The sequence below is a fragment of the Petromyzon marinus genome, chromosome 3 (genome assembly GCF_048934315.1).
Source record: "Petromyzon marinus isolate PM22_M1 ecotype Great Lakes invasive population chromosome 3, UKy_Petmar_22M1.pri1.0, whole genome shotgun sequence".
NCBI classification, from domain to species: Eukaryota; Metazoa; Chordata; class Hyperoartia; order Petromyzontiformes; family Petromyzontidae; genus Petromyzon; species Petromyzon marinus.
Window position 1 is genome coordinate 14,491,652 of NC_133669.1, and position 16,161 is coordinate 14,507,812.

The window sequence follows — 16,161 nt, forward strand, 5'->3', positions numbered from 1 at the left end:
CAGGCCCGTTTCCGTGATGACACTGTGGTGACATCAATACAGTCACACACCAGTGACAAAACAAGAGCACCAGAGAATCACTTGGATGTGTTTTTTTTTTCTCAATAACAGAGAAGAGTGGAACAATTGCCGGCGTGTCTCGCTAATGAGCGTTCTTTCCACGTGAATTCACTGGAAAGAACCATTTGAATTTTGACCCAATTGTTTGCAAAAAGAGCAAAATCTTTGCTTATCGAGCGGAGACCGATCGATAAATATGCGTCCTGTGGAGGCAGGGGGCCCAAGGTGGCCTGCAGCTGTTTGTTTATCAGCTGTCACGTGCCGTGCCTCCATGTGGGGGAATGGGGCCTCGTGGTGGCACTGTAATCGGTGGGTGGCGGGAGGAGAGCGGTTGAGTGAGCAAGCGGTGTAACGAACCCGGCGACTCGAGTTCGATTCTCGCTCATAGCCAAAACCAGTGACGATTATCTGAACCGGTCCTGGGCCTCCCCTAGGTCGACTCAGCCTCAAATGAGTACCTGGTGCGGTATGTAAACATCGCCACTGGGGAGATAAAGGTGATCGGGCGTCGTGCTGCCCACCCACCCCTCATGTGCCATACCGGTCTTCATAGGTGCTGCTCGCTAACAGCACTTGGCCCAAAAGTCTGTAAAGGCTATACGGTGGATCTTGTACTGTTTCTTTTCATGTGCGGTGTTACATTTGTTGTTTCATTACTTTATTATCACATTATAATTTGTATTTCTCACGTTAGATGGGAGTGAGTCAATGGGAAAACGATGATGGTTTCACGATTTTCGCTTCCCGAGCTAATTTCATGGAACATATCTCGCTCGTTAAGCGAGACACACCTGTAATCGCCTGGGTGTTTCCACAAATTCATGTGATTCAGGGTCATGCCTCCTGAAAAGAATAAAACATGTTTACATTGTTATGAATGGTAGCGCCCCTCGTGGTGAAAACAGAGGTGACATAAACCAAAAAAACATTTTAAAAATATATATGAATTCATACTCAGCCGATTCAATGCATTTATTAAGCTTAAGAATTAAAATGAACTTATGAATCGATACATTCTTCCACCCCTAATAACAAAGCATTCCACACTACCTAGCGACACAGCCGATATAACTAGCGTAATTATCAAGTGTGCAGGTAGGGCTACAGAGATGGGGGCGAAATTGGACAGCTCCATTTGATCCCTTGCACTCGGGCCCATGCCAACCAGCCTACACTCTACTGGCCTAGGTAACTAGCCACAATAGATATCTGCTCCTCGGGTTGCATCTTCTTTCAGCTCGCAAAGCGTCGACGGCACGTTATTTCTTGTTTTGTTTCAGCTCAGCCTCTATCAAGGGCACCTCCTTGGCGAGCCACTCGGTGGTGCGGGCGTGCGCCTCCTCCCACGAGAAGCGGGGTTTGTAGCCCAGCTCGCGCCGCGCGCGCTCGTGCTTGAACGTGAAGTGCGTGTTGACCATGACCACGAGCTGACGGTTGATGGGTGGGACGAACTTGTAGAACGGCCGCATCAAGAAGCGGAGCAGCTCGAGCAGGGCCGCCACGGCGTATAGGACGACGAACGGCATCGGCAGCCGCTTCTGAATGCCGAAGCCAAGGTCGCGCGCCACCATGTAGTTGAAATCTGAGTAGCTGATGGGCGGCGTGTCATCCGACACGTAGTAGACGCGCCCGCCGGGGCGACGTCGCTCCGCCTCGGTGCCGCCCGTCAGTGCCAGGCGTGCTGCCAGCACGTGCGCGTGCGCCACGTTGCCGACGTAGACGGGATTCACGAGGGCGCTGGGGCGCGACCCGCGCAGCAGCACGCGCCCGTTGGCGAGGCCATTGGTTATGTGGAATCGCAAGAAGCGGCAGCGCTCGCCGTAGATGTACATGGGCCGCAGAGCGCACGTCGTCAGGGTGCCGCCGCCCGGAAGAGCCGCGCCGTCGTAGGACAGCGTGAGACGTTCGGCCTCTGCCTTGCTGCGGCTGTAGGTGAAACAGAGGTTGTGCTTGTACGGGGTCTCCTCGTCGCCATTGACAATGGGGTCACCCTGCCCGTTGGGCCCGGCCACCTCCACGGAGCTGGTGTAGATGGCGACGCTCACACCCTCGTGCACGCAGGCCTCCAATAGCACATGCGTGCCTGCAGTCAGGGCATCGGACAGGAGGGGCAGAGAGAGAGAGAGATATATCAAAGTTCAGTCTCATGGAATGTAGTCCTTCATGGATTCTTAACACGTGGCTCGGTAGCTCAGAGGTTAGAGAGACACCAAACTGGCACCACTGAGATCCTAAGTTAAAATCCTGGTCTCAGAGCAGTCACGATTGACGACAGAATGCATCAAAAATATGATGCATTAAAGGTATGTTTTCACATTGAACGTGCACCTCCTAAACACTGATAAAACAAAATGTGCAAAACCTTGGAGTTGTCATTGACCCTGAGCTCTCGTTCTCTTCCGATATGCCTCAACTCTGCAGGACCTCATAATCCCATCTGCATATCTCCCACATTCTTATACAGTACCTGCCACTAAGCCCCTTATCCACTGGCGGAGCCAGTGGTGGGGGGGCACGTGCCCCCCCAAAGATCCGATCAAAATCCCTAATTTCGATTAGATCGTTGGGGTTTATTAGTAATAAATCGGAATTTTGCGACCCCACTGTGCAGCATATTACTACGTGCCAGGGACTATATGAGATGAATAGGACAATAGTCTGAGTCCATAATTGGCAATAAGTAACAGCAAAGCAGTTATAAGTGACTCAGAATTGTGCGCAGTTGCGTCTACAGAGTCCACGACTTCTCTTCAGCGAGCGCGATGCCGATCACACAACGCGGTTTAAATTCGTCCCTCGATCGATGGCTGCGCCATCGCCACACACGTGTCGAATTAAAAGCAAGGGACAAGTCCTTACTTACTAACAACTCCGATCATTTTTCATTGCTGGAGTGGTTGCACCCTCTACCTGAAAATCCTGGCTCCGCCATTGCCCTTATCCATGCCTTCATTACATCCCAACTTGACTATTGCAAATCTCTCCTCTCCAGCCTCCCCAACTCCCTCACCTACAAACTCTAGATAGCACTAATTGCCACTGCCAGTCTTACATAAAATCCATCACTCTTGTACTCCAATCGCTCTGCAGTCAATCAATTTTAATGATGCACTCATCATCCTCAGGATATGCCATAGATTCGCCCCTGCCTATTTATTCTCTCACTCTCCTCCCATATATGAACGATAGTAATTTTTTTACACCAGCAACCAAGGTTTTCTGTACCAAGCCTCCAATCAATCTTTGCTCAGTGGTAAGTCATTCAAACTTGCTCAATCTCCTCTGCTGCTCCGATAGTCTGAAACTCCCTTACTCCAGCCATATGTGCTTTCGACTCCGCTCCTGTTCAAGCCCAATAACTTTTTATCTGCCTTTGATTGAAATGAGTACATTTCCAGTTTTCGAAACAGCATTTGAGATGTGGTCCCCTCTAGATGCGACATAATGCCTAATTATAATGTACGATTATATAAAGCATCGAGTAGAAATGTCATCATCTCGATTTAAATATAACTGGAAGGAAAACATGCTTTAAAGGGATGATGTCTTCAAATTTAGCTCCATAAACGTTTCACAAACAACAGTTCCAGATATCATGCAGTCGGATATCTTAAAACACAGACAAAAAACATTCACAGCCAATAGATGATAAAACTAGTGTGAGTTCAAATGTGGCATGTAGTGTGGAAAGTTACTAGGTTTTTGGGGCAGTTACCCTCGACAACTCGATACTAAGATCTCTTCTTGCAGGGCAAGGTTAAGCAATGCTTAATATTCGAACCTTATATGTTTTGGGTCACTGGTAGCCTAGAGTATGTGTGTGACTAATGACCACAGTCATTGCGATAGATAAACTGGATGTGGTGTGCCAGATGCGGAAATATTTTCCTGGTCGCTTGAAGCGAAGGCTTGCGCAGAAATCACTTGTAGATTCATGCATTGAGATGGAAGGTCTCCCCATAGCGCCGTGTTAAGACTCGCGTAGAGCAGGACTGTCCGATGATATACGTTATGGATTACTTGTACGTTTGTTGGTTCGATTACTCATTTTATCAGATAACATATATTTAAGTGTAACCTCTGTTTTTAAGTGCGCCACTGGCTGTGAAGTGATGTGCGAGGCTTGGCGATCTCATAGAAATAATTAACCACGTCATGCTGGATGTGGCTTGTAGGGAGTTTACCACCTTCAGGAAGCAAGATGTGAGTGCTGGCACCATGCTTAAATGGCCCCTGATTAATTGACCACGAAAGAAAATAGTACATTGTAACGATTTAGTTTGACAATCGACTTAATCGAATACAGATCCCAGCTCTAGAAGCGTAACCCCCGATCTCACCGTGCTGGTTCACGGAAAAGATCTCTGCCTCGCTGTTGCGGTCCCACACGTCGATGAGCGAGGCCGTGTGCAGGAGGACATGGGCGCCTCGGCACGCCGCCCGCATCGCACGCTCATCGCGGATGTCGGCCTGGATCACGCGGATCTTGCCTCGCACGGCCTCTGCACGCATGCAAGCATAGATAGGAGAGGGCATAACTGTTGCCAAGAAAACTCGGGGGTCCGTATGCATTGACAGGCCAAACAGCTTCCACACACTTAATACTTTGGTTTTCAGAGGTATTATTACGAGTGATGATAGATTTGTTTTGGGTTTGACCGCATAATGTGATCAAATTTGTGGCAATAAGGCACTCCACCATCTGACAGTCATACACATTTTTATTGTTAAGTGTATAAGAGTTTAACACACCAGTTATGATTGTTTTAGCTCACTTCTGAAGCAACATCAAACATGATCACGACTTAATCCAGGTGGTCAAAGCAACATTTTACAATTTCATGAAAGGTTTTGAATATTCTTTGAAAGTGTGTTCGGAGTGATCAGAACTGTGTCGGTACCAGCGCATTTGTTTCAAGCTCGTCAATATTTGAAAAACATGATTACTGCTGATTGCAACGGAAAATGGGCTCTGCATGTGGAAACAGTAGAATCTCTGATCGAGGTTTTTCAGGAATTGGACTATTGCGCCGCTTGGCATCTGGGAAAAGTGAAAACGCTTCAAGTGAAGCATCCAACTCTGTACAGACATTTTATCCAAGGCCATTTTGTGGTGAAGAAAACAAAACAGGAAAGTTCAATGACATTAATTTTTGGAGAAAAAATATGAAGTGCTCTCAAAAAACGTTGAAGGGAATTGTTCGTCAAACACAGACAAGTATGTAGGTCAGTTGTCGCTTGTGTACCTTGAGGTGCTGGCAATCTGCAAATTGCGCTGTGATCTGACAACCTCAAAAAGCATGAACAATCACGAGGCAGCAGCAAACCATGAACTTGTCGGGAAAATTGTGAAATATTCAACGACATCTCCTAGTATTTGTTGGGCAGCAGGGATATCTGTACAGCGTTATCACACATGTGAAGCTTCGCAACTTTGTTACCAAAAAGCATGCAACTGAGAAAACACGACTCGGCTTCTGAATGCTTTGGAACATGGACAGGAAAAAAAAACATTGCGTTCATGCGGGAGAGATTCATCAAGCAAAGAAGGAATTGTCATCTCGACAGTCGATCTAACATGTTTTTAGGAAAAAAAAGAAGTCGTAGTCTCGGTTGACAACAAACAGCTGCCATAGACTCAGAAAGAAATCAGAGGGGGAGATCTGAAAAAAAATGATTACACATGATGTACTCCCAAACAGTACGCTCTGCGAAGAGATGAAAACAACGGCTCATCGTTGAGCTTGAGACAAATCAATCCACGATTTGTCACGCACCATTGTTAGCAAAAAATTATGAGACCTTCGCCAAAACACCGTGCGTGCACACAACACACCAATTTTTGCACACACACACGCACACACACCGTGCCCATTGCACAGGAAATCGCAGTACCTGGATAGGACAAAATCTCATCGCCCTTGAAGGCGCAGTCTACGAGTCGAACTTCGGCGACCTCCTCCCCGAGCTCCAGCAGCTGAGGGGTCAAGAAGCCGCCCAGGAAGCCCGCACCGCCCGTCACCACGTACACGTGCGGGGGCGGCACGGGGCCCGACGAGTCCCCTTGCAGGGGGCCCTGGTCCGTGGGCGCTGTGGGCCCCTCCATGAGCCCAGGATGTGGGGCGGTGGCACTGGAGATTGAGCGGCGACTCGGAGAGCTGAAGCCAAACATCGGCCAAGTGCAAGAACAAGAAATGACACCACGAGTACAATTGAACACTACTCCACACTCACAACTGCTGTAAAACCTCTCAAACCGGCAAATTCGAAATGAACCGGTTGGTCACTGTAAACCGGAACAAAAGGAGACGTGGGTACATGCACTAACAATTCTGAAGCTTGTTACTTGCGGTGTACAAATATGTTGTATGGAATTTGCTCCTGCCTCTGGAATGTGATATGGACAGCCGTTCCCCGAATGCCTTTATTAAGTTTTTTTTTACTTTAAGGCAGTGTTATTGACCGTTTATATATTTGCACGTACATATTACACAAACCTTTCGCTTAGGTTGTTATTGCTGTTCGTTGTGTTTGTGCAGCACCGTCAATGAAGCAGCAGCAACACCAAATAATTCGCTCTTTGTTGACGTCGCTTCCTCGAGATTTTTTTTTTTGAAACGGTATCATCACGCTGTCCAAATAAACCAAAAACATTCTTCTAAAAACATTATTCGTGCCTCTCTTGTTTGCCATGTCCAGGAATCGAATTCGGGCGGCCACCAGGGCTCATACAGCAACACCACCCACAGTTACGCGATTGCTTCATCTATATCTATGAAAATGCAAGAGTCCGTTGCGCTCTGTATCTACAAAACTGTACGTCGGAGGAAAACATTAAGCCAGCCAAAAAATGCGTCTCTTACCGAGGAGATTACCAAAAAATTGCCGGCTTTCTGATATTTGCAACATTTTCAAGAGTGTGCGCGTATGTGCGGTTGTACGTATACGTCACGCACGTGAGAGTGCGTACGTATGCGTGTGCGCACGTGTTATGAGAGGGTTAGGTTATATTTGTGATGGCGCACTTACTGGCGTGTGACTTGCGCGGGTCGCTCCCCTCGCTCGCTCTGCCCTTCCTCGCTGCTGCTCGCCGCCTCGCTCGCAAGTTTTGGGTCGCGCAAATGCCGTTTCGCGAGACTTAACTCGGCGATGGGCTACTCCCCTCCTCTCCCCTGGCCTTCTTCGTCTTCTCGCCGTCCCGGGTTTATATGGGCAGCGAAGTGCGCGCACGAGGTCTGTGAAACCGCGTGAAGACGCGCGTGTTGGATCGGTGGGCGGGACCTCTGCGCGCAACAGGGGCTGGAAGAGCGCGCCCGTGTTGATGGAAAGAGCGTGGCGGGGGGGAGACGCGTTCTTAGAATGGCAACAACAAAGAAGTCGCGTGGATTTAGAGAACAGAGGAATTAATTACGTATAACTTATTCGTTATATTGACCGAGTAAAACCCCACTGAGCTATTGACTCTTTTTCAGAGGCGACCTGGCCACACGTGTGGCTCTTATCATATGTGGACATTTACATCGGTCAAATAATCTAAACGCGTGTTTCTAAATGTGGAGGGCAAAACTGGAGGACCCGCAGAAATATCCTTGCGACCACGCGACCGAGGGAGAACATGCTTTTCCAAATATCTAGGCATCGTCAGGGTCAGTATCGAGCCAACTTCCTCCATGCACACCAGGCGAGGGAGACAACATCTCGCCACCGCCGCAGCCACCGCGGGTTCATGGCATAATTCAACCCGTATTCAGAAAAAGTGGGATTGGTCAACGCATTGTCGGGAGATAGAAGGGATGATGATGGCTGATGGTCAAGAATAATGAAGGATTAACAGTCAAGGAGAGAAGAAGCAATGGAATCAGCTTGTGCACAGACGCAAGGTAGATTACTGTCGAATTTGGGCTTTAGCTACCCATGTTCAACCAGGTTCTCAAGGGTAGAACATTGATGCTTTCATCCCATTCACCAATAAATACACGCACAAAAATTCATTACATTTGATTTGTCACTTGATCTGGCTAATTTAAAAAAGAGAGCATTGGCTTGACTATCATGTGACCGTATGATGAACGGAAAGCTTATCCCCCTAGTGTTTGTATAAATAACGAGGAGTTGCATCTATGTTAAGATGTTTTAGACAATTAATGAGCATTTACACATGTGAAATGAAACACGACCACCCAGAGAAAACACACGTGCAAGGAGTAACACTCTATCCCATGCAGACAGGACAGGTATTGTTAGTCTGCACTTTGCTGTATCGAATTCTCCTGGCAAACTCGCCGAAGGGGAGTTAATACAACCTCCACAGTGTTTGATCACAAACCATGCGCATAGCCACCACAGCCCAGTTACTGTTTCAACAGTATTGTGAATAACTGGCCCATACTTTTTTTTACACCCACCAAAATCCTCGGATCATCATCCATTCAGACATTAAAATCACCCAATAAATCGACTCCATTCCGAGGGAGCAATATATTCATAATTTTGGAGAGGAGGTAAACAAGACTTCTGACTCGGCAGGCCTTGCTAACATCCCTCCACGGTTGCAAATCTTTGATGGAATGCTCATCAGCCTGGGGCGTGTGGCCTCCTATACCTCACCGTCATATTATTCTTTCCATTAACTCTTTTTCAGAGGCGACCTGGCCACACATGGCAACTTGTCATATGTGGGAAATTATAGCAGCCAAATAATATGAACATATGTGGAGGGAAACAAGCCGAAGGACCTGTGGAAAAATCCACGCGACCGAGGGAGAACATACATTCCAAATATACAGGCGTCGTTAGGGTCGTCATCAAACCCACGACCTCCTGTATCCCAGGCGAGGAAGGTAACATCTCACCACCGTGGTTTAAACTCTTTGTACACGTGACAAATGATTAGTTTGGCTGTGTTGGATGGTGGCGGGGCAAGGAAGGGGGGGGGGAGAGTCAAATTATCATATAGCCTAACCCAAAATTAACTTGGCAAACATAAATCGTTATATTTTATGCAAAACTCTTACCGGTAATAATTCTGGTGTGTTTGACGAGAAATGGAGACTAATAGGACAAGTCTCTACTGCATTTAAGTTGCATTCTATCACGAGTTCTGTCTGTTCATTGCCCAATACTTCATTGCTAAAAACGTTGCTCAACTCAAGCGTCACTCATCCGATGCCTAGTTTCGATACTTCCACCGCTGGCATTCCAGCCATAGCACAGTGATACACGCGTGAAACTTGGAATGAAACGCTTTTTGCCCTCCAATTTTATTACAAATGTGCCCATCATGTCACGTGATGAGAATCCGTTCCCAATTCCAACAGAAAGCGGTGAATCACTCCATGTAACATTTACCTCGTCAAAACGAGGGACATGCTGTACTTTTAAAAGAGCCCTGCTGTTATAGCATGGCAGTGACATTTTTATAAATCTATAAGCTGGATGAAAAATGTATGTATGTTGAACCTCTGTTTTCACCGTATGTAACCAACCGTGATAATCGGAGGTTCGGGGGAAGGACAACAAACTAAACACATAAAGCAGTTCTCTAGATTTGAAAGTGCATGGCTCCAGCGGCGTCCCTCTGTAAGCACATCTCTGTCACTACCTGCACAATTATACATGCTTACTTACTCAGGGGTGGAGCCAGGATTTCAGGCCGTGGTGACATTCAACAAATTTTAATTTCAAGAATGATTAGAGAGTCAGGCTGTTGAACTAGACGCCATCGGTTGGCGACACACTCTGACAATGCAGTTGCACGGAGTTCGCCAGACCGAGTGTCGTACACTTATACGCAGAATGTCACCCCTGTCACCCCCCCTGGCTCCGCCCCATGCTTACTTTGACCTGGAAAACCTAATTGAATGCTTAATTGTCTTGTTCATGGTGAGGGCTCTATTTCGTTTTGTGATGGTCACTTCCTATGCACAGCTTGATTGAGTTATGTTATGTACTAACCATATAAATGTGCAACAATTATTCAAACGTTATCGGTATATTTGTTTACGGTCATAACACATTAGTCAATCATTGTGTGAAAATCTGTGACAATTTCTAAAAAGCTTATACAAATACAATTCTGATACAATTAGGCCTATGAATTGACCAACACTGTCTACACAAGATAGAAAACTACCATAAATTGTACATAAGACAATTGAAAACCGAGCAGGGGCCTTGAATGCTTACTTGGGGCATCGGCTTGGCCAGTTTGCCCAAGGCTGTTGTTGGCGGCCCTGTAAGATAGGGGTGCCTTAATCTTGCCTCTTGTAGCCCATCCTGTTTGTGACATCTGTGGCAGAGATAGCGCATCTGGCCTAAAATAAAGGACCACAAAAAATGAATCGAAGCTATTAGCATTAAAAACAATCCTAACATAATATGTTCACTGTTTGCCCTTTAAAGCAGTACAAGAGACAATTGTTACTCAGGGTGATTAAAGAAAGCAGGCACAGATTGTCAAACAATAACTATAGTTTACAACCCTTTGGCTATATCAAATTGACTGTTACTGGCAAGACGTATAAGATAGGGAGCCCGTTTGAAGGATTTCCAGGAGAAACCATAGGAGTTGTGCGTGTGTGTGTGCGCCTGCGCTCACGTGTGTGTATGTGAAAGTGAGTGTGTGAAAGTGCATGGAATTGCGTGCGTGCGTGCGCGCGTGCCTCCGTGCGTGTTTGTGTGTGGGGAGCGGTAGTGCAATGTTCAGCGTGCTGCGCTACAATCCCAGCGACCCGAGTGACCAACACCAGTGACGATTATCTTGAATGGGTTCTGTGCCTCTCCTAGGTCGATGCAACCTCAAATGTGTGTAAACATCGCCACTGGGGAGTCAATGATGATGAATGGTGGCCAGGCGTGGTGCTGCCGACTCACCCCCTCGTGTGCCGTGCCGGCCTTCATAGGCGCTGCTCTTCAACAGTCTGTTAAGACTATATGGGGGATCGTTGTCGTTGAAGTGTTTGTGTTTGTGTGCGCGTGCCCCGTGTATGTGTGTGTTTGTCTGTCTTTGTCCTTGACACCAGGACCTACCGTGGAGCTGATCTTCCCACTGACCATCGACTTGTCATCTGTAAGATGCGTCTGCCATTCTTCCACTCCGGTGGTGGGTGAACACCCAGGACCCCATTCAAACCCTTAGTAGCATGGCCTCAGCTAGCTGATCAAAGTTGAAAGTGAGAATTTCATCATCACTTGCAGCTGCGGTTGGCATCGTCCCCCACTCCTGATGTCGAGGGGAAATGGGCGAGGTTTAGGACTGTGGCTCATGCAGCTGCAATGGCTGCTTTGGGTAGACGGTCCAGACCTCCCCAGAGACCCTGGCTGAGAGAGGAGGTGTTCAAGCTGGCTGAGAAAAAGCAACAGGCCCACTCTCATCGGCTAGAGCATCCCACGTCGGAGATTGAGGAGGCTTACCACAGCCTTTGCTCGAAGGTTCGAAGAGCCGTGAGGCGCTGCAAGGATGGGTGGTGGTCGCGGGTTGCTGAGGAGATGGAGTCGGCCTCAGTGGCCCGTGATCACAAATCGCTCTTTAATTCCATCAAAAAAGTAACCAGCAGTGCCACACCTATTACCATCATTAGGGGAAAGAATGGTGATCCAATCTCCGACCCCCAGGAACAGGTTTGCAGATTTGCTGAGCATTCTGTGAGGTCCTGGGGTAGGGGACATCCCTCAGCCTGGATAACAACGTGGGAAAAAGTGGGGATGACCCTGCCGAAGCTGCGGTGCCTCAAATATTGGAAGAAGTCACCCCCTATGAGCGTCTGGCTGAGTGCCATCTGTTGAGGAAGTACTGAGGGCGATCCAGAGTCTGAGACCAGGAAAGGCACCGGGCAGAGATGATCTCCCAAGCGAAATGCTGAGGGAGGGTGGCGTTTGTGCAAGACTGCCCTACATGACATCATAACAACAGTCTGGACCACTGGACAGGTTCTGCAGAATTGGAAGGATGCCCTGGTGGTCCCCCTCTTTAAGAAGGGGGACCGCAAAGACTGTAACAACTACAGGGGCATCTCACTCCTCAGTGTGCCAGGAAAGGTCCTGGCAAGGATTATTCAACATCGCCTTGCTAGGCACGCTGAAGAGAGGCTTGTGGAGCCCCAATGCGGTTTCAGGAAAGGACGGTCATGCACACATGCCATATTTTCTGTCCGTTTGCTACAGCAGAGGTGTAGGGATTTCCAACAAGACCTACATCTCTGCTTTATTGACCTGGTCACGGCCTATGATACCATCAGTAGGCCTAGGCTCTGGGTTGTTCTTCGTGCTTTCGGAGTCCCTGACCCTCTGCTCATGATCATTAAGGACCATCATGATGGTGAGCGGGCCCGGGTAAAACTACGTGGCCGGGAGTCAGAGTCATTCCCTGTACACCTTGGGTGCGATAGGGATGTCCTCTGGCTCCCACATTATTTAACATCTATTTTGACCACGTAGTTCATGAAGCCTTCGATCACTGTACCGGAGGAATTTCCATTTGGTCCAGATACAATGGGAGGCTGATCGATGCCCGGGTGCGGTCAAGGGATGGCTCCCTATTGCTCAACCACATTATGTATGCCGATGATCTGGTAATTGCTGCTCACTCAGAGGAGGAGTTGGAGGCGCTGCTGCTGAACCTGGAGCTTGCCACCAAGAGGTGGGGCCTTACCATCAGCCCCACCAAAACTAAGCACCTGCCTGGGTATTTTGTACCATCGGACAATCCACCCCCACAACTCCAAATTGGTGATAGGGTAGTTGTGGAGAGAGTGGAGAGTTTCCCATACCTTGGCAGTGTACTCATGTCCTTGACACCAGGACCTACCGTGGAGCTGATCTGCCCACTGACCATCGACTTGTCATCTGTAAGATGCGCCTGCCATTCTTCCACTCCGGTGGTGGGTGTACACCCAGGACCCCATTCAAACCCTTAGTGGCATGGTCTCAGCTAGCTGATCAAAGTTGAAAGTGAGAATTTCATCATCACTTGCAGCTGGGGTTGGCATCGTCCCCCACTCCTGATGTCGAGGGGAAATGGGCGAGGTTTAGAACTGTGGCTCATGCAGCTGCAATGGCTGCTTTGGGAACACGGTCCAGACCTCCCCAGAGACCCTGGCTGAGAGAGGAGGTGTTCAAGCTGGCTGAGAAAAAGCGACAGGCCCACTCTCATCGGCTAGAGCATCCCACGTCGGAGATTGAGGAGGCTTACCACAGCTTTTGCTCGGAGGTTCGGAGAGCCGTGAGGCGCTGCAAGGATGGGTGGTGGTCGCGGGTTGCTGAGGAGATGGAGTCTGCCTCAGTGGCCCGCGATCACAAATCGCTCTTTAATTCCATCAAAAAAGTAACCAGCAGTGCCACACCTATTACCATCATTAGGGGAAAGAATGGTGATCCAATCTCCGACCCCCAGGAACAGGTTTGCAGATTTGTTGAGCATTTCTGTAAGGTGCTAGGGGAGGGGACATCCCTCAGCCTGGATAACAATGTGGGAAAAAGTGGGGATGACTCTGCCGAAGCTGCGGTGCCTCAAATACTGGAAGAAGTCACCCCCTGTGAGTGTCTGGCTGAGGTGCCATCTGTTGAGGAAGTACTGAGGGCGATCCAGAGTTTGAGACCAGGAAAGGCACCGGGCAGAGATGATCTCCCAAGCGAAATGCTGAGGGAGGGTGGCGTTTGTGCAAGACTACCCTACATGACATCATAACAACAGTCTGGACCACTGGACGGGTTCTGCAGAATTGGAAGGATGCCCTGGTGGTCCCCCTATTTAAGAAGGGGGACCGCAAAGACTGTAACAACTACAGGGGCATCTCACTCCTCAGTGTGCCAGGAAAGGTCCTGGCAAGGATTATTCAACATCGCCTTGCTAGGCACGCTGAGGAGAAGCTTGCGGAGCCCCAATGCGGTTTCAGGAAAGGACGGTCATGCACATATGCAATATTTTCTGTCCGTTTGCTACAGCAGAGGTGTAGGGAATTCCAACAAGACCTAGATCTCTGCTTTATTGACCTGGTCAAGGCCTATGCTACTATCAGTAGGCCTGGGCTCTGGGTTGTTCTTCGTGCTTTCGGAGTCCCTGACCCTCTGCTCACGATCATTAAGGACCTTCATGATGGTGAGCGGGCCTGGGTAAAACTACGTGGCCGGGAGTCAGAGTCATTCCCTGTACACCTTGGGGTGCGACAGGGATGTCCTCTGGCTCCCACATTATTTAACATCTATTTTGACCACGTAGTTTGTGAAGCCTTCAATCGCTGTACCGGGGGAATTTCCATTTGGTCCAGATACAGTGGGAGGCTGATCGATGCCCGGGTGCGGTCAAGGGATGGCTCCCTATTGCTCAACCACGTTATGTATACCGATGATATGGTAATTGCTGCTCACTCAGAGGAGGAGTTGGAGGCGCTGCTGTTGAACCTGGAGCTTGCCACCAAGAGGTGGGGCCTTACCATCAGCCCCACCAAAACTAAGCACCTGCCTGGGTACTTTGTACCATCGCACAATCCACCCCCACAACTCCAAATTGGTGATAGGGCAGTTGTGGAGAGAGTGGAGAGTTTCCCATACCTTGGCAGTGTGCTCATGAACGGTTCCGGTTTTACAACAGAGGTCTTACTCCGAATCAGTCGAGCGGCATTATCTTTTCATCGGTTGCATAACGCTGTATGGAAGCTACCTGGTCTATCACTCGCACGGAGCTTCAGGTCTTCTCGAACACGGTCATTCCCTCCCTTCTCTACGCTTGCGAAACGTGGACACCCCTCATGGAACATCTTCACTGGTTAGAAACATTTAGGCTGGCCTGCCTTCGATCCATCCTGGGTTTAACCAGGTGGTATTGTGTGAGGAGCTCATAAATCCTTTAAAGATGTGGACAAAGTCCCATTGGTGAGCTCTTCCGGCAGGCAAGGCTATGTTGGCTGGGTCATGTAGCCCGCATGCCCAGCCACCGCATGCCTAAACAGCTTTTGTTCGGCCGGATCGAGCGGGCTAAACGGGCACGGCACGGGCTAGAGAAGAGATGGAGTGATGTGGTACAGGAGGACGTGGAGCTGAGTGGACTTGCCGATGACTGGTACCAGCGGTGTCAAGATCGGCCTCTGTGGAGGAGGCTCGTGAAGGACGCTACTGGGCAGTTGGAGGCAGTCGCCCTCCAACAACAATGGAGGGCGGAGGAGCGACGCTCACAACAACGATAGGAGCGCCGGGTAGCTAAAGCACAGCAAGTTGGCACAGTCAGAGGCACAGGTGGTGCATCAGTCGTCTCAGTCAGTCAACCTGTGGCATCTGGGTCTGCCCCGTGACCTTCTGTCAGCGGGCGTTCGACACTTCACGTGGCCTCAAGGTGTCTGTGTGTCTTTGTTTGTGTGTGTGTAGAATTGTAGTGACTCATTATGTCCTTTCCGACAAGCAAACTGGCATTAGGACTCAAGGTAAGTGAAGTAAAACGAACTCTTTTCTACTTATGTTACTTTATATCATCTTTTATTTACTATACAGCATTTTTTACAGTGTTACATCCAAATGTACAATATTTATTCTCATTTATGAGTTTAAGAATGCTTTTCTTTATTATTGAACTGCAACACATTTCATAACACTGACTGGATATACAATATGGGTCTGTTCCGACTTAAGAACAGTTCGGCTTACGAACGAGTCTTGAGAACTAATTATGTTCGTAAGTCGAGGCGTGCGTGAAAAAATGATACATATGCCTATAACCAAATCACAACGAATGCACCAGATCTCATAAGATCTCAGAAGCTAAGCAGAGTTGAGTATGATTAGTTCTTGAAAGGAAGATTTCCTGGGAATGTCAGGTGTTGTAGGCTTGTGCTGTGAGATGGTTAGAAGATGGCAGTAGAGAAATTTATTTTTGAAGATATATGTGGAGATTAGAGTGTTATCCCTTCGTTTGTGCGATTGATTTTATCTAGGTTCGGTACTAGTTTCCTTTAAATTACTAAATATCCCAATGCAAGACAATCCTACATTGGGACTTGGTCAGACTTTATGAAATACTATAAACAAAGGGCATTACGAGAATTAAAATAACTTTAACCAGATGAGAGCCCATCGACATATCATTCTTGGTGATGGGTAACCGTTGGAATTCCA

At 48.3% G+C, this 16,161-nt stretch overlaps 1 protein-coding gene across 3 annotated transcripts; it reads right to left on the bottom strand.

Moving 5' to 3' along the window:
• Nucleotides 1–1,017: 1,017 nt before the first annotated feature.
• Nucleotides 1,018–11,223, bottom strand: LOC116954501 (3 beta-hydroxysteroid dehydrogenase/Delta 5-->4-isomerase-like). 3 transcript variants are annotated; one of them, XM_032975062.2, is made up of 6 exons: nucleotides 11,089–11,223; nucleotides 10,246–10,373; nucleotides 7,090–7,295; nucleotides 5,956–6,218; nucleotides 4,401–4,562; nucleotides 1,018–2,143 (listed from the first exon to the last, which is right to left on the bottom strand). In XM_032975062.2, the coding sequence occupies exons 4-6, from the start codon at nucleotides 6,164–6,166 to the stop codon at nucleotides 1,320–1,322; spliced, it is 1,197 nt and encodes a 398-aa protein (XP_032830953.1). In that variant the 5' UTR covers nucleotides 6,167–6,218; nucleotides 7,090–7,295; nucleotides 10,246–10,373; nucleotides 11,089–11,223; the 3' UTR covers nucleotides 1,018–1,319. The 3 variants fall into 3 exon arrangements, with proteins under 3 accessions (XP_032830953.1, XP_032830946.1, XP_075930580.1); XM_032975055.2 differs by lacking the exons at nucleotides 10,246–10,373; nucleotides 11,089–11,223 and having other exon boundaries at nucleotides 7,090–7,475; XM_076074465.1 differs by lacking the exons at nucleotides 7,090–7,295; nucleotides 10,246–10,373; nucleotides 11,089–11,223 and adding an exon at nucleotides 6,558–7,068.
• Between the last annotated feature and the right edge of the window lie 4,938 nt (nucleotides 11,224–16,161).

Bases quoted from the DNA above. Each gene is read 5' to 3' on its own strand.
- LOC116954501 (XM_032975062.2), bottom strand. From the start codon at position 6,166: ATGGAGGGGCCCACAGCGCCCACGGACCAGGGCCCCCTGCAAGGGGAC. The intron at 4,563-5,955 runs GTACTGCGATTT...GCATGCGTGCAG, and splicing joins TGAGATTTTGTCCTATCCAG to AGGCCGTGCGAGGCAAGATC. The intron at 2,144-4,400 runs GTGAGATCGGGG...CCCTGACTGCAG, and splicing joins CTTTTCCGTGAACCAGCACG to GCACGCATGTGCTATTGGAG.